General features: G+C 42.6%; 1 protein-coding gene across 2 annotated transcripts in view; it reads left to right on the forward strand.

The window, feature by feature from the left end:
- Nucleotides 1-25,663, forward strand: part of STK38 (serine/threonine kinase 38) — a 54,772-nt gene that overhangs the window by 16,753 nt on the left and 12,356 nt on the right. For both annotated transcript variants that reach the window (XM_011945344.1, XM_011945343.1), the window contains exons 3-9: nucleotides 5,691-5,742; nucleotides 6,872-6,994; nucleotides 8,988-9,071; nucleotides 13,411-13,534; nucleotides 15,765-15,919; nucleotides 24,040-24,142; nucleotides 25,001-25,062. In XM_011945344.1, coding sequence (XP_011800734.1) covers nucleotides 5,691-5,742; nucleotides 6,872-6,994; nucleotides 8,988-9,071; nucleotides 13,411-13,534; nucleotides 15,765-15,919; nucleotides 24,040-24,142; nucleotides 25,001-25,062 — 703 coding nt within the window. The remainder of the gene's footprint in view (nucleotides 1-5,690; nucleotides 5,743-6,871; nucleotides 6,995-8,987; nucleotides 9,072-13,410; nucleotides 13,535-15,764; nucleotides 15,920-24,039; nucleotides 24,143-25,000; nucleotides 25,063-25,663) is intronic.

A 25,663-nucleotide genomic window follows, 5' to 3' on the forward strand; every position in this document is an offset into this window, starting at 1 on the left:
AGGATGGTCTCGATCTCCTGACCTCGTGATCCGCCCGTCTCGGCCTCCCAAAGTGCTGGGATTACAGGCTTGAGCCACCGCGCCCGGCCCACAAACACCTAATTTAATAAATAATAATGGTAAGCTTTTTTCTCCCCAAATCAAATAGTCTTTCATACATTTTACTGAGAACTTCTATGTTCTGCAACTCCTCTTAGATTTTCTCATCTATGTTTTCTTAACTGTAGAAATTCCTCATTTGGTCTTATCTAATACTAAGTAGAGATACGTGATTATTATTAGTAATCCCGTGTCAGTTTTATTTAAGCCTCAAGAATGAGTAAGTCCAGACCTCCTAATGGTCTTCACTGAGCAGGTATCAGTCAAACCAGAGTGTAGAATTGAAGTAATTTGTGGAGATTTTAAAGAATCTGTGTAGTGTTAATTTTAGGGTATTTCTGGCTGGGTGCAGGGGCTCACACCTATAATCCCAGCACTTTGGGAGGCCGAGGTGGGTGGATCACTTGAGGTCAGGGGCTCAAGACCAGCCTGTGCAACATGATGAAACCCCGTGTCTACTAAAAATACAAAAATTAGCCGGACATGGTGGCATATGCCTGTTATCCCAGCTACTAGGGAGGTTGAGGCACAAGAATCACCTGAACCCAGGAGGCAGAGGTTGCAGTGAGCCAGGATCGTGTCCTGTACTCCAGCCTGGGTGACAGAGCCAGACTCTTGTCTCCAAAAAAAAAGAAAAAAAGGAAAAAGGCCGGGTGTGGTGGCTCACGCCTGTAATCCCTGTACTTTGAGAGGCCGAGGTGGGTGGATCACTTGAGGTGAGGAGTTCGAGACCAGACTGGCCAACATCGTGAGACCCCCATCTCTACTAAAAATACAAAAATTAGCTGGACGTGGTGGTGGGCACCTGTAATCCCAGCTATTCGGGAGGCTGAGGCAGGAGAATCACTTGTACCGGGAGGCAGGGGTTGCAATGAGCCGAGATAGTACCACTGCACTCCAGCCTGGGTGACAGAGTAAGACTCTTGTCTCAAAAAAAAAGTATTTCTTAGGCATTTTCTGAATTTAGGCATTTTTAATCCTGGAGATATAATCACAGCCCCTCCACCTCCCCTCCTCTCTTCTCTTCCTGACAGAATCTCGCTCTGTCGCCCCTCTTCTCTTCTCGTCTCTTTCTGACAGAATCTCGCTCTGTCACCCAGGCTGGAGTACAGTGGCACCATCTTGGCTCACTGTAACCTCTGCCTCCCAGGTTCCAGAGATTTTCCTGCCTCAGCCTCCTGAGTAGCTGGGATTACAGGCACGTGCCACCACGCCTGGCTAATTTTTGTATTTTCAGTAGAGACAGAGTTTCACCATGTTGGGCAGGCTGGTCTCCAACTCCTGGCCTCAGGCTATCTGCCGGCCTCAGCCTCCCAAAGTGCTGGGATTACGGGTGTGAGCCACCATGCCTGGCCCTATTTCTGTTAAATACACTATTTTTCCTGGTTTTCGGTGTCTCACCAAAATACTATCTATTTTCAGTTAGGGTGGAATAGCCCTATTCTCTCATCCCTGCTACCTCCGAATCAGGCTGTGCTGAGGGGACCCTAAATTAGAAAAGGGAGCTAATTGTAAGTAGTAGTCATGAATGTGTCTGCACATTGCTATACATTCTGACTTTTTAAAATTTAGCAGCATACATTTAGAAAGTAGCTGTGTACAAAGCATTATTCTTAGTGGAGATGGGGAATTCAAATATAGTCCCTACCTTCAGAAGGTCTTACCACTCTCTCATGCAGGAAATGAACACACACGAAAATAAATGGAACACATGGAAGGCATCACTGAGGTGAGGCTGGGTATGGCCTCTAAATGTGAAAGTGACCTGGTCTCTCTCCCAGGGTTCTGGTTTGGAACATTGGAATTGAAGGGAAGAGTGGCTCCACCAAAGGCTGGAGTGTTAACCTGGCACTCCTATAAGAGAACATGCCTGTGTGGAGAGTCCTGCTATTCTTTTTCACTATGAACAATTTTAAACATAGATAGAATAATATAGTGACCCCGTTTCAATATATTCATCCCTCAGATTTAATAATTTTAGGGCTTTGGTACCTTTTCCTCATGTATCCTATTTTGTTTTTTCTTGCTATTGTGTTTTAAGGTAAATTCCAAACATCTGTCATTTTAATCCTACATACTCTGAAGTATGCATTTCCAAAAATACGGCCATTTTCTTGCATAATGCAAATGCCACCATGAATCTAACCAAGTTAACAGTAATTCCTTTGATATCATCTCACAGAGGATGTCATTTTTAAGTCATTTCAGGCCGTCCTTGCTGTTTTTGGTGTCCTCAGGGTCTTTGTGGACCTGGTCCTAATTGTTAACATGGATCGGCTTTTTTTTCTGGATACTTTCTCTAATGAAATAATCTAATTGTGTTCAAGGAGTTAACTTTACTCTCAGGCAGGTGTTCTGCGCAACAAATTTAATTACACTTCAGTAAAGCTGTGCAAAACCTCTTAATTTGTATTTAGATTTAAAATATAATCAGAAGGAGCCAGTTTTGTGACACAGTGGATAGTGCATTGGACTTGTAGCCCATTCTGATGTAGTCATTCCAAAACGTATAGTCAGGAGGTGTGATAGTGTTTAGTGCTCAAGGCACAAAAAGAGCTGACCACAGCTGTGTTCCTAGAGCTTTGCCTAGCATGTTATGCTTTGACTTTTCTTACTCTTCTCTGCTTCAACTACCTAACCGCTGCAGTGGAATTAATTTACACTCCTGAAACTACTAAGAGTACAGCCTTTTCTCTCCAATACATGTGTACACATAGATGCACATGTATCCCAAACTATTCCGGGAACTGGGAGAACTGTTCATGTTCCTCTCTCTGCGTTTTCTGTCTTGATTAGTAGCATCATATACCTCTAGACAGGAAATTCTAAGGCTTTTCTCTTGACTCCTATTGCCAGTTGGTCATCTTTGCAATAGCTCTATTCGCTTCATTCTGGTTTTCCTGCCCTAGTTCCAGATCTTTACTGTACATCTGAATCATTACAGTAACTCTCAACTGGCCTCTGATCTTTCTCAGTTGCTTTCCCTGCCAGTCCATCAGATCCTCGTTACTGCTGGTTACCATTCTGAAATAGAAATCTTATCACATCACTCCTTTGCACACAAGCCTCTTTTAGCACTCAATTGTCTACAGAATGAGATCCAACCTTCTTGGCGTGGCTTTTGAAGTGCTGTGTGTGTTAGCCACAATGGACTACATGCTGTTTCTGCAGCACACTGTACACTCTTTTTTTTTTTTTTGAGATGGAGTCTCGCTTCGTTGCCCAGGCTAGAGTGCAGTGGCGCGACCTCGGCTCACTGCTAGCTCTGCCTCCCGGGTTCACGCCATTCTCCTGTCTCAGCCTCCTGAGTAACTGGGACTACAGGTACCTGCCACTATGCCCGATTAATTTTTTTTTTTTTTTTTTTGTATTTTTAGTAGAGATGGGGTTTCTCTGTGTTAGCCAGGATGGTCTCGATCTCCTGACCTCTTGATCCGCCTGCCTCGGCCTCCCAAAGTGCTGGGATTACAGGCGTGAGCCACCGCGCCCAGCCAGCATACTGTACACTCTTATCCTTCTTTGCTCTGTTTGTATATATTGCCTGTTTATCTGGAATGCTGATGAGTGGTGGAGGAGAGATTCTAGCCCGTGTACTTTCATTTATTGTGCTAAGTAAATGAAGGTTCTGTGGAATTGGTTGTAAGGAAGTTTTACTTGCTTCTTTTAGTTTTATGAGACTATAGATCAAAAACATCATTGCATGCACTTTCTAAAGTTCAGTACTCCAAAAGTCTGATGTCTGAACTTTTTTTTTTTTTTTCTTCGAGACAGAGTCTCACTCCGACATCCCAGCTGGAGTGCAATGGTGCGATCTTGCCTCACTGCAACCTCTGCCTCCCAGGTTCAAGTGATTCTTGTGCCTCAGCCTCCCAAGTAGCTGGGATTACAGGTGCCTGCCACTACACCCAGCTAATTTATATATATATGTATATATATATGTGTGTGTGTGTGTGTATACATATATACAAATATACATATATACATACATAGAGAGAGAGATACAGATATATGTTTTTTGATACAGATTCTTGCTGCGTCACCCAGCCTGGCGTGCAGTGGCGTGATCTCAACTCACTGCAACCTCTGCTTCCCGGGTTCAGGCAATTCTTCTGCCTCAGTCTCCCAAGTAGCTGGGACTACAGGTGCTCGCCACCACGCCCAGCTAATTTTTGTATTTTTAGTAGAGATGGGGTAGTAGAGATGGGGTTTCACCATGTTGGCCAGGCTGGTTTCGAACTCCTGACCTTATGATCCGCCTTCCTCGGCCTCCCAAAGTGCTGGGATTATAGGCATGAGCCACAATGCCTGGCCTTTTTTTGTTTTCTTGTTTTTTTGTTTTTTTGTTTTTTTTGTTTTGTGACAGGGTCTCACCCTGTCACCCAGGCTGGAGTGCAGTGGCGTGATCTCTGCTCACTGCAGCCTCCACCTCCCTGGTTCAAGTGATTCTCCTGTCTCAGCCTCCCAAGTAGCTGGGATTACAGGGGCCTGCCACCGTGCCCGGCTGATTTTTGCATTTTTAGTACAGACAGGATTTCACCATGTTGGCCATTGTGGTCTCAAACTCCTGACCTCAAGTGATCCACCCGCCTTGACCTCCCGAAGTGTTAGGGTTACAGGCATGAGCCACTGCACCCAGCCTAATTTTTACATTTTTAGTAGAGACGGGGTTTTACCATGTTGGTCAGGCTGGTCTTGGACTCTTGACCTCAAGTGACCCATCCGCCTCACCTCCCAAAGTGCTGGGATTACAGGCATGAGCCGCCACACCCAGTCTGATGTATGATGTTTTGATAGTGGTGCCAGTCACCTTTTTGATCACTTTTTCCTGTTAATTTTCCAAATTCTGCTCTTACCTTTGTTGTTTGTTACCCTTTGCTCATGGCAGGGAGGAGGAGGAAGATGCAGAAATAAAGGAAGTAGACTTCAGTCAGAGAGAGGGAAAGAAACACCATGATAAAAGAGTTTATCAAATACCAGCTGTTTTGTGGTTTGGTAAGGAGGAAATAACTGAAAAAAAAATGAAAAAAAAAAAGCCAAAACCGAGAGAGGACATTTTTTGAAACAAGATTCTTTGTTGCATTAACATGTTAGACAGTCTTTTAAAAAATGTAGACCTAAGGATGGGGCATGATGGCTCACACCTGTAATCGCAACACTTTGGAAGGTCAGGCTGGAGTTTGATACTAGCCTGGGCAATATAGTGAGACCTCATTTCTACAAAAAATTTAAAAATTAGCCAGGTATGGTGGCATGCACCTGTAGTCCTAGCTACTTGGGAGGCTAAGGTGGGATTACTTGAGCCTGTGAGGTGGAGATTTCAGTGAGCTAAGATTGCCCCACTGCATTCTAGCCTGGGTGACAGAACAAAACTCTGTCTCCTCTCCCCACCCCACCAAAAACAGTAGACCTAACAAAGGATGGAAATCTTTTTACTTGTCTTCGTAACTGTAATTTTTTTGGTTTTAATGAGACATTTTGAGATTTGCCTGTTGGTGTCATTTTTTAAAATGCAATTACAATATTAAGTTATAGAGTTTTCAGAAAGTTATTCAGATGTGATTTCATGTGTCTTTTGTTTTTGTTTGTTTTAGACAAAAGAAGTTAGAAAAGGTGATGGAAGAAGAAGGCCTAAAAGATGAAGAGGTAATTAATATTGGCAGTATCTTCCTTAAAACCCAGCATGGCAGGTTGTATCTTGTCCAGCAAGTTGTTAGTCTTGCTACACATGAGAAGGGTTTCGGCCCAGTAACAGAGGAACTTGAGGGGTAGTGTGCTTCTGGATTTGGGTGTTAATGCAGAGGGACAGATTAATTATTAAGTAACTAGGAGAGGAAGGCTTCTCTAGATGCAGTTATAGTAAACTAGATTTAGAATTCCAAGAGAAAGAAGGGATGAAATCAAATTAAAATTTAAAAGAGCAAGTTATAGCATTTTTATAGAATTCACTGAAAAGTCTCCTTAGGAGTAGGGCAAATTTTTGAAATATTTGTTTACTTTACTTTTTCTGGGATACATGTGCTAAGCGTGCAGGTTTATTATTTAGGTATATATGTGCCATAGTGGTTTGCTGCACCTGTCAACCTGTCATCTAGGTTTTGAGCTTTGCATGCATGAGGTATTTGTCCTAATGCTCTCCCTCCACTTTCCCCCCATGCCCCAACAGGCCCCGGTGTGTCATGTTCCTGAAATCTTTATTAAGGCAAAATATCCATCTCAAATCAGCCCTTCCACCCAGTGCCCACAGATATAGTAGGAGAAAATATAGTTAACAAGGGACTGTGCAAGGAACTGGAATGGCAGTGGAAATGCCTTCGAAAATAGGATTGGCCTACAGAACCCAGGACAGTGGTGAAAAATACCCAATACTTGTAGAAATAACAGAAAGTTAGAGCATACAATGTGTAACCAACCCAGAGGGAAAGATAAGAACACATTTTTAATTTATATTAAACAGGATAAAGGAAAATGTTGTTGATTATTTATCCCTTCCTTCACCAAAAGTGTTAGGATAGTGGATTGCTGAAGTAGGTTAGTCAGAGTTCCCAGAGGAGGCAGTCATCTGTTCAGTGTGGCTTGGATGTTGTGTCTAAAGGCCGGGAAATGGAGAAGTGACCTCTTAAGAATCCTTCTGGGGTGCTTCCATGTGTGAAAAGATTATCCCTAGTCCACTGTGGACCTGTTTTCCAGCTAGGTAAGTCACAAACATGACTTGTTATGGAGTTTCAGAATTTCAACTCCTTCCCCTCTCCTCCCTTCCTTATTTAAATATTAGAAACGACTCCGGAGATCAGCACATGCTCGGAAGGAAACAGAGTTTCTTCGTTTGAAGAGAACAAGACTTGGATTGGAAGATTTTGAGTCCTTAAAAGTAATAGGCAGAGGAGCATTTGGTGAGGTAAAAATCACATCTACTTGTCAAGTACAAAAATATCGCAAAAGTTCAAAGCTTCTAACCTATCATCAACTCGTGATTGTTGATATAACTGAAATGTATGGAATTACATGGGTCAGGCATGTCATTGCCACATCCTAATTGCTTTGTCTGTCTGCTTTCTCTTTTTCTTCTCTCCAAGGTCCCAGATCTCTGTTCTCTATTTTGCCAGAGATGATGTTGGTGTTTAAATATTGACTTAGTGGGAGAGTTGAAAGGTAGAAGGAAATCAACATTTATTATTTACAGGAGGCTGCCTTTTCCCCATAATCAGGACAGTAACCCATTTTATAGATGATGAAATTAAGACTGTAAAGGTATATATAATGTCCTATCATCACACAGCCATTGAGCACTGGGACCAAAAGTTGGGCCCTGCTTCCTGAACTCAAAGCGCTTGCTTTTCCCAGTACTGCACTGCCTCTCCAGAAGGAAACTAACTAATTAACAGTGTATCTCCACCCTTTATTTCTCCCCACCAGATTGATAGAGCTCTAAAAAGATAACCCTAGGAGGTAGAATTTACAGAAAGGAGTTATGTAGGTAGTGGTGGAGAGTTGAAAGCGTTTGCGACTTTGTCCCCACAAGTTCTTGGAAATGATCCTGCTTGGGCACAAGAGCAATCGGTTGGGGAGAGTTTGAAAGAGCCCATGCAAGGTCATTCCCTTTAATGAAAAATGCCCAAAGTAGAAGACCTACTGATGCAATAGTTGCAAGTATAAAAGGAGCAGTATATTATTAAAACCTGGTAACCCGGGGCCAGGCGCGGTGCCTCATGCCTGTAATCTCAGCGCTTTGGGAGGCCAAGGTGGGTGGATCACGAGGTCAGGAGTTCGAGACCAGCCTGACCAACATGGTGAAACCCTGTCTCTACTAAAAATACAAAAATTGGCTGGGTGTTGTGGCACGCACCTGTAATCCCAGCTACTCAGGTGGCTGAGGTAGGAGAATCACTTGAACACAGGAGGCAGAGGTTGCAGTGAGCCGAGATCTGCCTCTCGGGTTCAAGTGAGTCTACTGCCTCAGCCTCCCAAATAACTGTGGTTACAGGCACCTGCCACCACACCCAGCCAATTTTTGTATTTTTATTAGAGACGGAGTTTCAGTATGGTGGCCAGGCTGGTCTCAAACTCCTGACCTCAGGTGATCCACCTGCCTGAGCTTCCCAAAGTGCTGGGATTACAGGTGTGAGCCACTGCAACTGGCCTAAATTTTTTGCTTTTCTTTCCAGACGTTTTTCCTATGCATGAAGTTTTACTTTGTTATTATTTTGATTAAGTGACAAGGTCTCACTGTGTTGCCCAGGCTGGAGTGCAGTGGCTGTTTACAGGCATGATCTTACTGCTGATCAGCATGGGAGTTTTGACCTGCTCCACTTCTGAACTGGGCCTGTTTGCCCTTCCCTTAGGCAACCTGGTGCCCCCATACCCCAGTCCCACTCCTGGGAGGTCACCGTATTCACCATATTATGCTGAACTTAGTTCAGACACCTGATCAGCATAATACACACTAGCTCATAACTCCTGAGCTCAAGCGATCCTCCTACCTTAACCTCCCGAATAGCTGGGACTACAGGTAGGTACACAACACCATGCACCGCTACTTTTAATTAAATCATTTACTTAGATTTTCTGAGCTGACTGGATGACATATGTCAGGGGTATAACGAGTCCTTAAATTTGAAATTGAAGGTTTTAAATTAGATTGGTTTGTTCAACTAAGGAACCAAAGCTGTTCAGATGTAGAGGTATTTGAGGATGTTTCCAGCATCGACTTTACTGTGTGTAATGTATTCATTTTGGAACATTGAAAAGCATTTTCTTCTGCTTTGTTATTACTAGTTGCTCATGTTAAAATTATAATACTTTTTCAGTTAATTATTGCATCCTGTAACACATGAAAGCATTAGCTTGGTAGTGTGAGTTTTTGACTTGGCATTTCTTTTGTAACTTTTTAGGTACGGCTTGTTCAGAAGAAAGATACGGGACATGTGTATGCAATGAAAATACTCCGTAAAGCAGATATGCTTGAAAAAGAGCAGGTAAAGCACAGTTGTAGCAGTGCTTTTAGCTTATTAATTTTTGTTAATAAGCTAATAATTAAGTTTTGTTTTCCTAAAACTTCTCTTTTTGTTTAATTGAAATATATATTTTTTTACAGTTTTCTTTAGCTCTGTCATGTATGACTGTATATATAATACTACCTTTTTCCCCCTACAAAGAAGCAGTTCATATTTAAAATCACAAATAATTCCTTTTTTTTTTTTTTTTTGTATTTTTTTAGTAGAGATGGGGTTTCACTGTGTTAGCCAGGATGGTCTTGATCTCCTGACCTTGTGATCCGCCCATCTCGGCCTCCCAAAGTGCTAGGATTACAGGCTTGAGCCACCGCGCCCGGCCAACAAATAATTCCTATAGGTTATATGCAGTATTTTAAAAATGGAGAATCTATTTGAAAAGCAGCTGTTACTTGTCTTCCAATTGATCACAAGATGTCCTTATTTTGAGAGCCTGTTTTTTTTTTTGAGGTCATGCGTGGTGTGGTTGTGTGTTTCTTACCAAATGCTGAGAAATAGAAATTGTAATGTGTATCTCATAACTAAGGACTAGGAATTAGAATTTGGAATTTATAATCGAAAATGTGTCTTTATATGCTTCATTCTGTTTACCTAAACCAAAGTTGAGTCTTTTAGGTAGCTCATCAGTACCTGAAAAAGACCAGCCTTCCAATTTCTGAATGAATTTGAAAAATATAATGCAAATGGCAGAACAATGCAAATTCTCTTTTAATGATAAAGGATACTTTCTAAAACCAAAATCTGGTTTGCAAATCGATTTATAAAGTGCCTTATGCAAAATAAATAAGGTTTTAAATATTGGAAAGGATATTTTAAAAAGCAAGAATAGACTTCTATAAATCTAGTCTAATGTAGCTGGTTGCTTAAGAACAGATTGCAGTGGGTGATGACTGCAAATGTCCTGTAGAAGATTTGATGTTATAGGAACATGGAGACCCTGTGACAAGGAGAACTCCCAATTTAGAGCCAAAGAGGAAGGATGGAGATTGGCCCCACATCCAATCCTTTCTACCTCTTGAGAGGAGATATAATCACTGGTCTTCCCTGTCTTCATTTAAATGCCACCCCAAAATTTGGAATTTTTATTTTCTCTTGAATTTTCATGTGTTACCGAGAAGCTTTAGACTCCCAGGAATATCAGTTGAGAGTATCAAATACCCGGGCAGTAAGTCTTCAGACACTATAGTTTGCTAACACCAGCCTTTTTCAAAATTCACGGTAAGCCGGCCTACTTACATACTATCTACAAATTAGTTTGTGGTATCGGTGTGTAGGCACTGAAAAAGTGTCAGTTAATCTTGAGAAGGAAAGTGTAAGGCTTCTGCATTAATTAGTATGTTTGCATCTCATGAGTGAGTTTTGTTTTTGCAAGATGTATTTCTTACAGTTTTAACCAAGGCTTAAGGCCTCTTTTTATCAAATATTAGCAGTCAGAGTAAAACTGCAAAACAAAGTACATATGATTTTCAGAGTTAGTAATTTTATGTATACCAGGTGCCCCACATGGTTTCTAACAGAGGATGGTCCAGACATAATGTGTAAAAAGCCTTTTCTCAAATACTGTGCCTTCAAAATCAGTTTCTAAAACTTTTCTAAATGAAAGTAAAGGAACTGTCTATTATAATTAACATTTTAAATGATGCATTAGCTTATGGATTAAATGGTACATTAACTTAAATTGTTTAGCTCACCTTAGCTGAGGACTCACCTCCTCAACTTAACAGATCTCATTATGAGCCAGTTAAAGTCTCTGGCCACAGACTGTACCTGGCTCAGCCATCTTGAAGAAGCATGCATTGGGTTTGTGCTAGATAAAAGATGTAAGTAGACCAGTGCAAATCCATCACCATTTTGGGGTAGGGCTGACAAAGTACAGGTACAGAGGTAAAACTGCTTTTTTGTTTGCTTTTACAAAAATAAACTGGGTAGGAATTAAAGCTACCCACTGAGAGTTCAGGTTGTTTTTCTGCTCCACATGATGGAAATTTTTGCTACCTGGAAAAATTTAAAGGGCAAGACATGACATCTAGCTAGCTTCTGATGTTTCTCTTCCAGTGCAAAAGGAAAACCTTTAGTTGTGATGCCAGTATATAGTTACTGATGGGACAAAAAACTGGCTTTTATTTCTGCTTTCTCCCCCCCCACTTTATTAAGTATTTATGGACTAGGGAAAAGATAACCTTTTTGTATGAATTGCACCTCAGACTCTTCCCTCCCTTAATCTGTATTCAGCCAACTCCACTTTCAAACCATGAGGTTTCTAGCTACTGTTTCAGCCTTAAGAGAGAAGGGCAAGGTGTGCTCACAGTAGCTTTCCCCTTGACAAACAGGAAATGTTGTGGTCACCATTCTGTCCTCCAGGGTGAGTGACAAGTGGTAATTGTAGTGCCTCCCCTTTTCTTTGGCTCCCTGCAGTAGGTAGGGACCTTAATGGGAGCCAGGGGAGACAGGCAGGTGAAGGCTGCCTTCTAGTGTATTCATGTCTTATAGTGACTGGGTCCTAGTCATGGCTGTGGGGCAGCAAGTGACATTGCTGTTTCCCAAAAGCTTTGCTTCTGTATTAAGATCAAGTAAAGGCAGATGCTTTACTTGGCTTCATTGTGTTTCATAGCACTGTTTCTTTTCACCGTTATTGTCCATTTTTTTCCCACCCGAATACCATAAGTACAGATGTAAAGATGTAGGTTTTCTGTACAGTTGCAGCTTTTAAAAAAATTCCCCAAAGAACGATTTTAGTAGATACTGAAAACTCAAATACATAAAGTCAAATGCCTCTGGGCCCCCAAGAGTTAGCATGGAAGCCTGAAGCAAGTTAGGTATAAGACCAGGGGAGAGGGTGGGATCTGTCTTGAAACGGAAGAGTGCCTTGTCTCCCTAAAGACATATCAATAAAACAAACCATCGTATCAAACATTGTATTAAACCAAACAACAGCCATGGACTAAATTTGCCAACAGAAGTGCCAATTTGTGAATCTTGGTACATGTTTTACTTCAGAACATATTGTAAAAAGTCAAGACCTGTAGCATATATTAAGACCAAAACCACTACTCAGGTATTGGACTGAGTCTTAATAAATTTAGATCTGAATCAACCCAATTTAGACCTTGTGACAGTTAAAAAAGAGGGGAGGGGCCAGGCGTGGTGGCACGCACCTGTAATCCTAGCTACTCAGGAGGCTGAGGCAGGAGAATCACTTTAGACCAGGAGTTTGAGGCTTCAGTGAGCTATGATCACACCACTGTACTCTAGCCGGGGTGACAGAGTGAGACCCCATCTCGTTTTAAAAAAAGTTTGTGGGGGGGAATTTGATAATATGCAGTGATGTTTGATTACTGTTCTGCATTTAAATTAAATAAGGTAAATTTGATAATAAAGCATTGCTTTAACAAAATAATTCCAGTTCTCTTTTTTTTTGAGACGGAGTCTCGCTCTGTGGCCCAGGCTGGAGTGCAGTGGCGGGATCTCAGCTCACTGCAAGCTCCGCCTCCCGGGTTTACGCCATTCTCCTGCCTCAGCCTCCCGAGTAGCTAGGACTACAGGTGCCCGCCACCTCGCCCGGCTAGTTTTTTGTATTTTTAGTAGAGACGGGGTTTCACCGTGTTAGCCAGGATGGCCTCGATCTCCTGACCTCGTGATCCGCCCGTCTTGGCCTCCCAAAGTGCTGGGATTACAGGCTTGAGCCACCGCGCCCGGCCAATTCCAGTTCTCTTAAACTTTCTACAACTTGGTCTCTAGCTAGATATTTCAGTGAAAGTATAAAACTGGAAATGTCATTAATTTGAATCTACAACTTTTCTTAGGTTTTCTTATATTTCAATTCAGTAAAGATTGATTGAGCACACAACAGTGAACTAAATGCTGTGGTATCATAGCATTCTAGAATTTTCAGTGAGCTCACTGTCATGGCAGATACTATTGCAGATCTGAGGAAGGAGTCTCACTTTGGGGACTTATTGTTATCATAAAAGATTATTAGACAAAACTGTGTGCAAAAGAGTAGTAATTTTAACTAATCAGAGATTCAGTTTATAGCAATGTTAAAGTTGCTATTTGCATTGAAGCCATTCATTTTGCCATTTTTTAAAGCCTTTCATCACTCAAGTTTTCATCACTGAATACCTTCAAGTCAAATGTTAATTTTGAGTTAGTAGGTTTGCCTAAGCAGAAATTGGATCTTTTGTATCATCACGATTAAATACTCAAAACAGTATTTAAACACAGTATTTAAATTGTTTAAGCAAATATACAATCTAATAAAGCAGAGCAAGCTTTGTCATTAATCAAATGCATATACCTCCAGGTTGGCCACATTCGTGCGGAGCGTGACATTCTAGTGGAGGCAGACAGTTTGTGGGTTGTGAAAATGTTCTATAGTTTTCAGGATAAGCTAAACCTCTACCTAATCATGGAGTTCCTGCCTGGAGGTAATTACTTGACGATGAAAGGTCATTTTTTCTTTTTGTTCTGTGGTTTCTTTCTCTCACATCACAATTAACCCTCCTTTCTACTTTTAAATGTACTCACAGAGTTGCTTTCTATATCCTTTTTTAGGTCTATAAAGGAAGTCAGTAACGTGTCTTATGCTGGGGTGCCTTTCTACAATCTTAGTGCCATAAAAGTAACCTTTTCATTCATTCACATGATTTCAGATGGACATTTCTTTCTTTTCTTCCTCTTTTTAAAATATATAGGAATAAACAGGGTGCTCTGCCTGCTCTCCTGTCAGTGGGAATCATATATGATCAATAACCCAAGTGACAACATTGAAGCTATAACATTATTTGCTCCAACTTTTTGTTTCTTTTTGTATAACATATTAATAAGGAGTGAATTTTTTATTACCTATATTAGTAGCCAGAATCAGTTTCTCATTTCTGAAATTTTAAGTTTTAGTAACTCAGCACGAACATCTCCTAAGACAGCTCCAAAGTAAACCCGGAACAGAACATGCCATCTCTTCTGAGGAAAGCAGTCTGTTTCCCAGTGAGCAGATGAACTCTGAGCAAACTCTGGTGGGGAAAAAAAGAAAAGAACCTTTTCCACAATAATTATATTGTGGCATAATATTTTGATTTTGTGACAACCCTTAGATTTAGGGTCATCAATACTTTTTAATATTTAATACATTTAATAAAAAATAAACAGTTGATTAATGTTAGAAAAGAGTCTGGTAGAATGAGGAGAAACTTTTTTAACATTTAGATGCCAGTTCTTAAATTGGAGTAACAGCCAACTTGGTTACCAGCTCCTAACGTGCCCTCAAGCCTTAACCTGTACCATCTTCCGTAGCTTCTCATGTCTCCTGGACCCTGTCCTTTGCACTTGGTGGAGCTGGCCTCCAGAGCCATAGAGCATTTGGCCTGAGCTCCCCAATCATCCGGGCAAACTCGCACAGGTGAGGCCCCATTGGCTGCTCTCCTGAGCCACAGAACTAAGGCCATATAGCTACCTTACTGGGGTAGCAGCCCAAGTGCACTGTCTCCATGTGTCTGCTGGGACTCCAGATTGAAGGGCTGCCAGGAGTGATTAGGGAATCATATTTTTTATGTCTTGGACTGAAAAAGAGCACTTTAATAAACGGTTTAATTTTTGCCTGAGGGAAAAGTAGCTACTTTTCTTCAATAATAAAAAACATAATGTTCTAAATGAAATGAAATTGAAAAAGCAGCATGATGCTCTATTAAAATCAGAGGTTTCTTTCTCTTTTCCTTGTTTTCTAACCTAAGTGGTTTTATGTGAAGTCTAAACTGAATCCTGTTTCTCTTAGTTTTAAACTCCTTATACATATTTTCTTTGTGTTTCTCACTGTTGAGTTAGGATCTGAATCTTTCTCTGCCATTTTATGTTGCTGGTATTAGAAATGGTGAAATTTTTGACTTTACAGAAAGCTAACGAGGTTACCTTTTAACTGCTAGAATACTGATACTGTGTTTTAAAAGTTACATAAAGGGTACTGGTGTCCATTTAAATACCTACAATAACACACTAGAGGAAAAAAAAAAAACACTGACCTTGAGAGATGTTCATTGTAATCTTCTAGGAGGCAGTTATTGCACATTCTAGTGTATAGCATTTTCAGTTCATTTTTAGCTTTTGTTGACTAATGCTTTGCTACCCAAGTCCCTCCTTTTTATTTGTTTGTGTTCTGTGAATAGAAGTTGGAAAGCTTGTTTTCAGCCTCCTCAAGTGTTTACATTTTTATTTGGCATTTCAGCCTCTCTATAACAATGGCAATACAACCTATGTGGAAGTGCCATTTAGTTATAGATGTAGAAAAGCTTGCAGATATTTGTTCAGGCAAAGTGAAAAGTAAAGTAGCTTTTTACCCCAAGTCCAAAAAATTATCCTAAGCAAATATAGTTGTTTTTTAAAGTGTGGGAGAAATTTTCTTTTTCTCTCAAAAGTAAAATACAAATCATACATTAGTGGTCAACTTTAGCTAGCTTAGGTGTGGAAATCCCATTTCTTCCCATGTTGGCAATGTGAGTCTATCTGTGGCACACAGAAGAGGTCTGTTTAGCTGCCTTATGTTGGCAGATAGGGAAGACATATCTGAAAATTGGTACTCACTCGTACGTTGTTTGTGTGTGTGTGTGTGTGTGTGTGTGTGTGTGTGTGTGTATGTGTGGTGGCTTTGTATCTTCTTGTTTCCAGGGGATATGATGACCTTGTTGATGAAAAAAGACACTCTGACAGAAGAGGAGACTCAGTTTTATATAGCAGAAACAGTGTTAGCCATAGACTCTATTCATCAACTTGGATTCATCCATAGAGACATCAAACCAGACAACCTTCTCTTGGACAGCAAGGTATGGGGGGACATTGGCATGAACTATGCACATTTACTGATCTGAGCAGCCTCTGCTTTAACACCTGCACCCCTGTGGTCATCCCAGTGGGTGAGCTGTGACCTACCTTGTCATGATTTTCTTTTTTTTTTTTAAACAGGTAAGTTTGCTGTCACTTCCTTTCTCTGAAAGGCTATGATTCTATAATTTGGTTGAACCTTCTCTTAAAAATAAAGGAAACTCTTGAAAATAAGAACAAAACTGATGTAGAGGGTAATTTTGTAATAAAGCCAAAGATAGTCATTTTCTCTTAGCATATAATTAACTGTACTACTAATACATCACCTATGTAGAGCCCTTCTGTTGGGCAACCTCATCAGTTAATGAGGAACCCAGCCAAGAAGCAGGAAGTGAGGCAATAACAACAAGAACCTGTAACAGAGTCCAGGTTCCAAATCATGCTCTCTGCTTAAAGAAGGGTCCTGCCTAGCCTCTTTTTTTTTTTTTTTTTGAGATGAAGTCTCGCCCTGTTGCCCAGGCTGGAATGCAATGGCGCGATCTTGGCTCACTGCAACCTCTGCCTCCCGGGTTCAAGTGATTCTTACTGCCTCAGCCTCCTGAGTAGCTGGGATTACAGGTGTGCGCCACCACGCCCCTGCCCAGCCTCTTAAATGGCCTGTTTATATTTATTTTTAGACTTGCAGATAAGCTTCGTTGCTTAGTTCCTAAACTTACAGCAAATTAGAAGATAATCGCTGTGCTGCCAGCTAAATTGCTAGATTACCCTTGGCAAATCTCTTTACCACCTGGATCTCATTGTTCTTTTCCATAAAGTGAAAATACAGATCTAGGAAACCCGTGAAATCCTTTTCACCTCTAAAACTCTGGAATGTTGTTTTCTGTTAAGCAGAGTTGTCGTCTTGACTGAATTTTCTTGTAAAGTGAAAAGTAAATTTATTTTCTAGGGTATTTTTCTTCTTTGCTGTCTTTTTATAACTTTCTTGCTTTGCTGTCCTTGAAAAACCTAAAGTTATTTTTTTTTGTTTGTTCATTTTTGTTTTTTGAGACGGTCTTACTCTGTCATCCAGGTTGGAATGCAGTGGCACAGTTATAGCTCACTGCACCCTAATTCTTGGGTTCAAGGGATCTTCCTGCCTCAGCCTCCTGAGCAGTTGGGACGACAGGTGCATGCTGTTCTACATATTTTTTGAGATGGAGTCTCACTCTGTTGCCCAGGCTGGTGTGCAGTAGTGCAGTCTCGGCTCACTGCAAGCTCCACCTCCTGGGTTCACGCCATTCTTCTGCCTCATCCTCCCAAGTAGCTGGGACTACAGGTGCCTGCCACTACGCCCGGCTAATTTTTTGTATTTTTGGTAGAGATGGGGTTTCACCATGTTAGCCAGGATGGTCTCAATCTCCTGACCTTGTGATCCGCCTGCCTTGGCCTCCCAAAGTGGTTGGATTACAGGCGTGAGTCACCGTACCTGGCCTTTTAAATTTTTTTAATTTTTAGTAGAGATGAGGTCTGACTTTGCTGCCCAGGCTGGTTTCAAACTCTCTGGTTAAGTGATCCTCCCGCCTCAGCCTCCCAAAGTCCTGGGATTACAAGTGCGAGCCACCACCTGCTCTTTTCTTCATTATAATGCACAGAAGTGGAGTAGAATAGTGGACACCAAAGGCTAGGGAGTGTAGCAGAGATGGGGATATGGGAAGAGGTTGGTTTAAAAAAAAAAAAAAAAAAGTCCGGGGCCGGGCATGGTGGCTCACGCCTGTAATCATCCCAGCACTTTGGGAGGCCAAGGCAGGCAGATCATGAGGTCAAGAGATCGAGACCATTCTGGCCAACATGGTAAAACCCCATCTCTACTAAAAATATAAACATTAGCTGGGCATGGTGGAGTGTGCCTGTAGTCCCAGCTACTCTGGAGGCTGAGGCAGGAGAATCACTCGAACCCGGGAGGCAGAGGTTGCAGTGAGCCGAGATCACACCACTGTGCACTAGCCTGGTGGCACAGCGAGACTCCTTCTCAAAAAAAAAAAAAAAAGCGGGATGCTGTGGCTCACACCTGTAATCCCAGCACTTTGGAAGGCCAAGGTGGGTGGATCACGGGGTCAGGAGTTCAAGACCAGCCTGGCCGACATGATAAAACCTTGTCTCTACTAAAAATACAAAAATTAGCTGGGTGCGGTGGCAGGTACCTGTAGTCCCAGCTACCTGGGAGGTGGAGGCAGGAGAATCACTTGAACCCAAGAGGTGGAGGCAAGAGAATCACTTGAACCCGGGAGGCAGAGGTTGCAGTGAGCTGAGATCGCACCGCTGCACTTTAGCCTGGGGGACAGAGCAAGACTCTGTCTTAAAAAAAAAAAAAATGCATTAACATGGTAGAAAATTTGAACAATACAGACAGTATTAAAGAAGAAAAATTATGCTGGCCGGGTGTGGTGGCTCACGCCTATAATTCCAGCACTTTGGGAGGCCAAGGCAGGTGAATTACCTGAGGTCAAGAGTTGGAGACCAGCTTGGACAACATGGTGAAACCCCGTTTCTACTAAAACTAAAAAATTAGCTGGGTGTGATGGCACGTGCCTGTAATCCCAGCTACTCGGGAGGCTGAGGCAGGAGAATCGGCTTGAATCTGGGAGGTGGAGGTTGCAGTGAGCCAAGATCGTGCCACTGCACTCCAGCCTGGCCAAGAGTGAGACTCCATCTCCAAAAAAAGAAAAATTACCTATAATCTCATCACTGAAAGATAACCATTTCGTTGTAATCACTTTGATGCCTTTCTGTTTGTGTCAATCATTTATATAAAGTTAGCATCCTAAAAGTAAATAGCTTTGTATTCTGTGTAAACATTAAAATATTAATGTTAGATATTTCCTATGTCATTAATATCAGATATATTTTTAATAAAACACTGGCCCTACCTTGTGTGATTCAAAGTTCAGATGCCCTGGTTGGTGCCCTAGGTACCTTAGTGCTGGCTTCTTTGTCCCGTGTAATCTATGTTCAGATCCAACAACCATATTAAAGAACTTGAGAACTTGGTCTAACTGAAGAGGAATGCAGGATCCTGTTAGGTGCAGGTTTGCCCTTTATATTATGCTAGCTCACGCTTGTAGTAAAATGTTCTCATGAGCAAGTTGATTTGTGTTTGGCCACCTAGATTATAGTCCTAAAAATGTAGGAGTTTTGAGTTCCTGTTGCATACTCAGAATAGCTATAGAATTCCCTGAAAGGCTAAGCTTGAATAGCATTTGCTCCAGGAACTGCTTTTAAAAAGTTTTTCTTTTTTTTTTTTGTTTGTTTTTGAAGTGGAGTCTTACTCTGTCACCCAGGCTGGAGTGCAGTGACGTGATCTTGGCTCACTGTAACCTCTGCCTCCCAGTTTCAAGCAATTCTGCCTCAGCTCCCAAGTAGCTGGGATTGCAGGCGTGCACCATCATGCCCAGTCAATTTTTGTATTTTTAGTAGAGACAGGGTTTCACCCTATTGGCCAGACTGGTCTTGAACTCCTGACCTCAGGTGATTCACCCGCCTTGGCCTCCCAAAGTGTTGGGATTACAGGTGTGAGCCACTGTGTCCAGCCGAAAACAATTTTTTCTTAGTCCTTTCTTCGAGTTGTCCAGGTAAGATATGTAATCATGAGAACTATAAACTTCCTTGGTTTGTAGAATAAGTTACTTGCAAATCTTCAAAAAAAGATACTGAGGTCAGGCATGGTGGCTCACTCCTGTAATCCCAGCTCTTTGGGAGGCCAAGGTGGGTGGATCATGAGGTCAGGAATTCAAGACCAGCGTGGCCAAGTTGGTGAAACCCCATCTCTACTAAAAATACAAAAAAATTAGCCAGACCTGATGGCGGGCACCTGTAATCCCAGTTACTCAGGAGGCTGAGGCAGAGAATTTCTTGAACCCAGGAGGCAGAGTTTGCAGTGAGCCAAGATGGTGCCACTGCACTTCAGCCTGGGTGACAGAGTGAGACTCTGTCTCAAAAAGAAAAAGAAAAAAAAAAAAAAGATACTGAGTTAATAGGCTCGAAGCTGTCTGTGTTTGGCAGTTTACCTTGCTGTGTACATACGTACATACACACATCCAAATCTAATTGGATTTCTTTTAAAACAAAGCATAATAAAATTTGACCCATCTGAGCAGGGCTCCTATAGCCTTGTATCTTGGAAAATTTGTATGTTTAAGCCTGATGATGTCCTTGAGAAAGGTGGTATTCTGGAAAGACCACAGACATTGAAGTCATTTGGGCTCAAATTTTGGCCGCACCACTTCTGATTGTGTAACCCTGAGCAAGGTAGATCTCTGAGCATCAGGATTCCCTCTTATGTTTGTTATTTCAACTCTCCATCTAGTTAAAATTTGGCCACCCCAAGAATACCTACTTTTTCCTTAGGGCTAGCTATGTGCCAGGGACTGTGTTAGGAGTCTTACATGCATTATTGCCCATTCCTACCAAAAAGATATCTTTACTTTTATTTTCCAGATGAGATTAGATGGCAGGGTAAAATAATCCTGGTCTGGGAGGAAGAGCATGGGCTGATTTCTGGTTTTGGTTCTGCCTTTTGTTTTTTTGTTTTTTGTTTTTTGTTTTTTTGAGACAGTGTCTCACTCTATTGCCCAGGCTGGAGTGCAGTGGCACAATCTCAGCTCACTGCAAGCTCCGCCTCCCGGGTTCATGCCATTTTCCTGCCTCAGCCTCTGGTGTAGCTGGGACTACAGGCGCCCACCACCACGCCTGGCTAATTTTTTTCTGGCTAATTTTTTTGGTATTTTTAGTAGAGACGGGGTTTCACTGTGTTAGCCAGGATGGTCTCGATCTCCTGACCTTGTGATCTGCCCGTCTCAGCCTCCCAAAGTGCTGGGATTACAGGTGTCAGCCACCGCGCCCGGCCGGTTCTGCCATTTTAACGGCAAGCCATTTAACAGCTCTAAGTCTGTGATGTGTAGTTTAAGGGTTTTAAATGAGACAACACAATTAAAGCATCGATCAAGGTGCCTGACTCATAGAAGGTGTAAGTTTTCCTTTATGAAAATTACAAAGTTAGAGATTTATGATTGGAATACAGTATTGTCGTGATGGCAGCGGTGGCCTGTCTGGAGCCTCTGCTGGGAAGATGCCAGCTGCAGTGAGGGAGGCACAGTCAGGGCTGTGTGCTCCATGGAGCTGGCAGGAGCAGGGAACAAGCGGGAGCCCTGCCCTCTCAGGCACAACTGCAGCTGCCCAGCCACAGCTGCAGACCTGGGCATCCCTACGCTCACAGTGTCCTGGGAAGCCCAGGACCCAGGTCCAAGGAAGCCCATGACCTTGGAAGTGCCTGTTCCTGCTGCCTGACCTCTCTGTGCTCCTGGTGTCCACTCCAATTTCATAGCAAAGTTGAGGCTGAGCCTGGGTTCTATTGAGACCTGATTGGGTGTACGCACACTTGGGGCGGTGCTGACACACCAGCCCCCTGCAGCCTCAGCCCCCTCCGGACTTTGGGTGCCAAGAAGCATGAGAGGGAGGCCAAGCAGGGGAAGAGGGCAGTTGGGTGCAGGTCTGTAGATGCTCCTTTGCACCAACAGCCTGGTGCTGTGGACAAAATGATTGATGGCCATAAGAGGCAGACAGGCTCCTGGGTGAAAAGGGGTGGGTCCCTGGTGAAGCCCTACCTTCAAGCCAGGGATGGCCTGAAGCCTGAGGGCCAGGCTGTCAGTTTGGGCTGGACTCTATGGCCCAGAGTAAGAACTTGTGGTGTTTTTTCCGGGCCTGCCTGTGACTGCCCATGGACCAATCAGCACACACTTTTTCTCTTTTGAAACCCATAAAAACCCTGGACTCAGACTCTGGCAGATGTCAGACAACCTGCTGCAGAAAGGAGCTATCTGCTCCGGGTCTCCTAAGGGCTACAGACTTGATGGGTGCTGGGTCCAACCTGCAGACTGCGACCCCAGTGATGGATGAAAAAATGCACTCTGACACAGATACCCAGTGAAAGAGCGGGCTAGGGGACTGGGCTGCCTGCAGAAAGAGTTGTAGCAGCCTCGGCCCTGAAAAGCTGGTGCTGCGGGCAACTATTTAGTACAGATTTAATGACAAAGGCCTTCAGTCAACACACTTGTGGGTAATTAACATGGTTTTCCCGCTCCCCACCCCCAACCCCATCCCATCTCCGGAGAGAGCAGTCCTGCATTTCGATTATTAAAGGCCAGGTTCTGAGGCCTAAGTAAACTAACTTATCTAGATCAGTTTCTTTACATCCCCTTGTTATCTAACCTAAGCCTTCAGGCACCGGATAAGAGAATCTGAATGCCTTCAGCCAAATCCTTTTCTGAAGCTTTTGTAAAACTTCCCGGCCTTCTAAGAAGGTTTGCGTCTTTCTACAATTTTTCCCACCACACTTACCGAACCCCTACAGATGGGATGACCTGCCTGTGTATGGGAGGTACCCACTCTGGGTCTTTTCTGCACTGAGGCTGCATAGATGCCAGGATGACCTGCCCGCGGAAAGGAGCAACCCACTTCGGGTCTCCTGAGAGCTGTACTGTCACTCAATAAAGCTCCTCTTCACCTTGCTCACCCTCCAGTTGTCCGTATACCTCATTCTTCCTGAATGCGGGACAAAAACCTGGGACCCGCCAAATGGTGGGGCTGAAAGAGCTGTAACACGAACAGGGCTGAAATATATCTCCCTTGCTCGCCGTGTTGCAGGCAACAAGAAGGAGAGAAGCGCTGTGGCCCTTCCGGAAGCCCAGACCTAGGGGCTTCCTGAGCCAGGGCTGTGACACCCTCTTTAGGGCTCTGCCGTTTCTGGCATCTCCAAGCTTCCAGGTGCCACTGCATTCGCCTCGTCCATATGCAGGTGCCCACGGCAAAAGCCACTCGCAGTGCATCTCATCCAACTACAGGCTTGCATGGAGCCAGCACCTGTACTGGCGCCTGGAGCTGCCTGCTGTGCCTGGCTGTGTGCAGTGGCCACCAGTGTGCCTGGCTGTGTGCGGTGGCTGGACCCCGCACTCACACACTCCTTGCCATTCTGCTTGTCTTGCCCTTGGCAGATTTGAGATCCGGGCTGGTAGCACAAGCCTGCCAGGCTGAGTGGGCGGAATGAGCCCAGCAGACCTGAGTAAAACTCAGGTAAAAGGCACCAATGACCACAGAGGCTTCCGACTAGAAGCCCAAGGATCTCGTGGCAGTAGCATTTGTCAAGGACTATCCAATAATATTTATTCCCTTTGTCTTTGAAATAGTTTACTGCTGGAATTTATTCCAATGGAATAGGAGGAAAAGCTATATGAACAATTTTGAAAAGATTTACTCTTCATTTAACAATCATTTATTAAAGTTATCCTGAATCATGCCCGGTTAGGTCTGGGAATATAGACTCTGTCAGAGGGCACCTGATAATCCATGTTGTATGAGAGCTAAGAATTGAAAATGGGATGCACATCCAGTATTAGGGGGATGGTAAGGTAAACAATGAAGTGCCAAGTTAATTGAATATTGTGGAGACCTTTAAAGTGGTAATTTTGGCCAGGTGTGGTACATGCCTATAATCTCAGAACTTTGGGAGGCTGGGATGGGAGGATCACTTGACCTCAGGAGTTTGAGACCAGCCTGGGAAACATAGGGAAGCCCTGTATCTACAAAAAATAAAAAAAATTAGTCAGACGTGGTGGCATGCACCTGAGGTCCCAGCTACTCAGGAAGCTGAGATGGGAGGATTGCTTGAGCCTGGTAGGTCGAGACTGCAGTGAGCCATGATCACATCACTGTACTTCAGCTTGGGTCACACAGCAAGACCATGTCTCAAAAAAAAACTGAAGACCATATAGAAACAGAGAGGAATATTTGATTGAGTTAAAGAAGTAATAAAATTGTCTCTAGATGCTAAGGAGGGGTCAACTATGTTTAAAAATCAGTATTTGGATAAAACCAAAGATGATATGCAGAAATGAAAATAGCTTTATTAGTGTAATAGGATTTGGGATTTTAAAAAATTTTTTCTGCAATTACGTGATTTTTCCTATAATAAAAGAAGGAGCAGTGTACTGTGGCTGTAGAGCTGTAATGGATGCTGGAAGGAGTAGAAGGTAGTGTTCTGTTCTACCTCCAAGAATACTCATCCATCTATCACCTTGTTTCTTCCCCATAGGGCCATGTGAAACTTTCTGACTTTGGTCTTTGCACAGGACTGAAAAAAGCACATAGGACAGAATTTTATAGGAATCTGAACCACAGCCTCCCCAGTGATTTCAGTAAGTGGTAACAATTACGTTAGCCTTTTTGTTCTAACTGGGCCTAGAAGAGCTGTTTCCCTTGTAACCAAATTATGCAGGACAGATAGGAGATCCTCACAGCATGAGTGTGTAGAGAATAAAAATACCTTCCCAGGTTTGCCTGTGATTTGTGTTGTCTGGTGAGGCAAGATGAATGAATGGTACCAAATGTGTGAAGGCAGAGGTTGAAAGGGACCTACTTTAGAGGTCTACTGGGAAGGTCACTGGGGATGAGTATGGGACAGGCAAGCAGAAATAGTAGAGGAAAAACTCCTGGGAACAGCTCTGGGCTAGATTTATCCTGGGTACTTCTTTCCTTCATGACAGAAAGAAGTTTATCCTTATGACAGTCACTTCCACTTGAGCACTATGAAATCATTGACAACTGTGTAGTAAAATTACATTTCATCCTAGAAAAGCTTATGTCAAATCATGTATTATAAATTCAGATGTCCCTGATCATATAAGTTACTACTACTTGGAAAATTGATGGTAATTTTGAGAAATTGTGACTGTTGTAGGTCCACGTTAGGACCTCGGTTCTAGTTGAGACTGAGTTCCCTGTAATTCTGATTAAGTGCTGTATCCTCTGTGGCCACTTGATCCACATGGGAGTACCTTTTACAACTCTGTGTGAGTCTTTTAAGTTAATGCTTTACAGCCTCTGATTTGGGCTTACTGTAAACTTACTAGGATATGTGTCATCTGGAGCTTTTGATGTATGAGTAGAAAAAAAGCAAGACTTTAGGGTTTCATATGACTTGAAAGAGCCTACTAAAAAAGGTAGTAAACAGTTTGGTCTGAACTTTGACTGCAGCTTGTATTCTCTACTTTCAGCTTTCCAGAACATGAATTCCAAAAGGAAAGCAGAAACCTGGAAAAGAAATAGACGTCAGCTAGTAAGTAAGATCTGTGGCTTCTGAAATGCTACAAACCAAGTATGTGTAAGTTCTAAAGATTTGCACATAAATTTGCATTTGACAAATATTTGCAATGTGTCCCTTGCTTTTAAGATTACCTAAAGAGAGTGCTGTCGTTAGGTTGGTAGGACCCAAAGGAATCTTTTGAAGGAGGACAGGTAATATTAGGTTGTTTTCGTTGTGACATTTTCCGTGGGTGACCTCATTCTGACCTTTTAGCTTGGTAACAATACCTTTCCTTCCTGCCCCACCTTTTCTCTATTTTTGTAGTGGTAAGGGGGTTGTATTTAAGTTGGAGATCTCTCAAAACTAACTACAAATACCTACCTAGAGTTTTCAGGCATCAGTTCTCAAACTTCTTAAAAATTTTGATCCAGTCGGGCAAGGGCAAGTCAAGACTCCTCAATTCATTTGCCTCACACTTTCTGACTTTGTGATGTGAAAAAGAACTTACTTATAAAGATTGGAGAGAAATATAAGGGGAATGCTTATTTATATGCATTTGACTTTGTGCCCATGTAAAATTAGGTCCTACAGGCTGAAAAATAAGAAACATCATGTTTACCTTGATAGTATGTTG

This window comes from Colobus angolensis, unplaced genomic scaffold, assembly GCF_000951035.1.
Source record: "Colobus angolensis palliatus isolate OR3802 unplaced genomic scaffold, Cang.pa_1.0 Scaffold24, whole genome shotgun sequence".
Taxonomy (NCBI): domain Eukaryota; kingdom Metazoa; phylum Chordata; class Mammalia; order Primates; family Cercopithecidae; genus Colobus; species Colobus angolensis.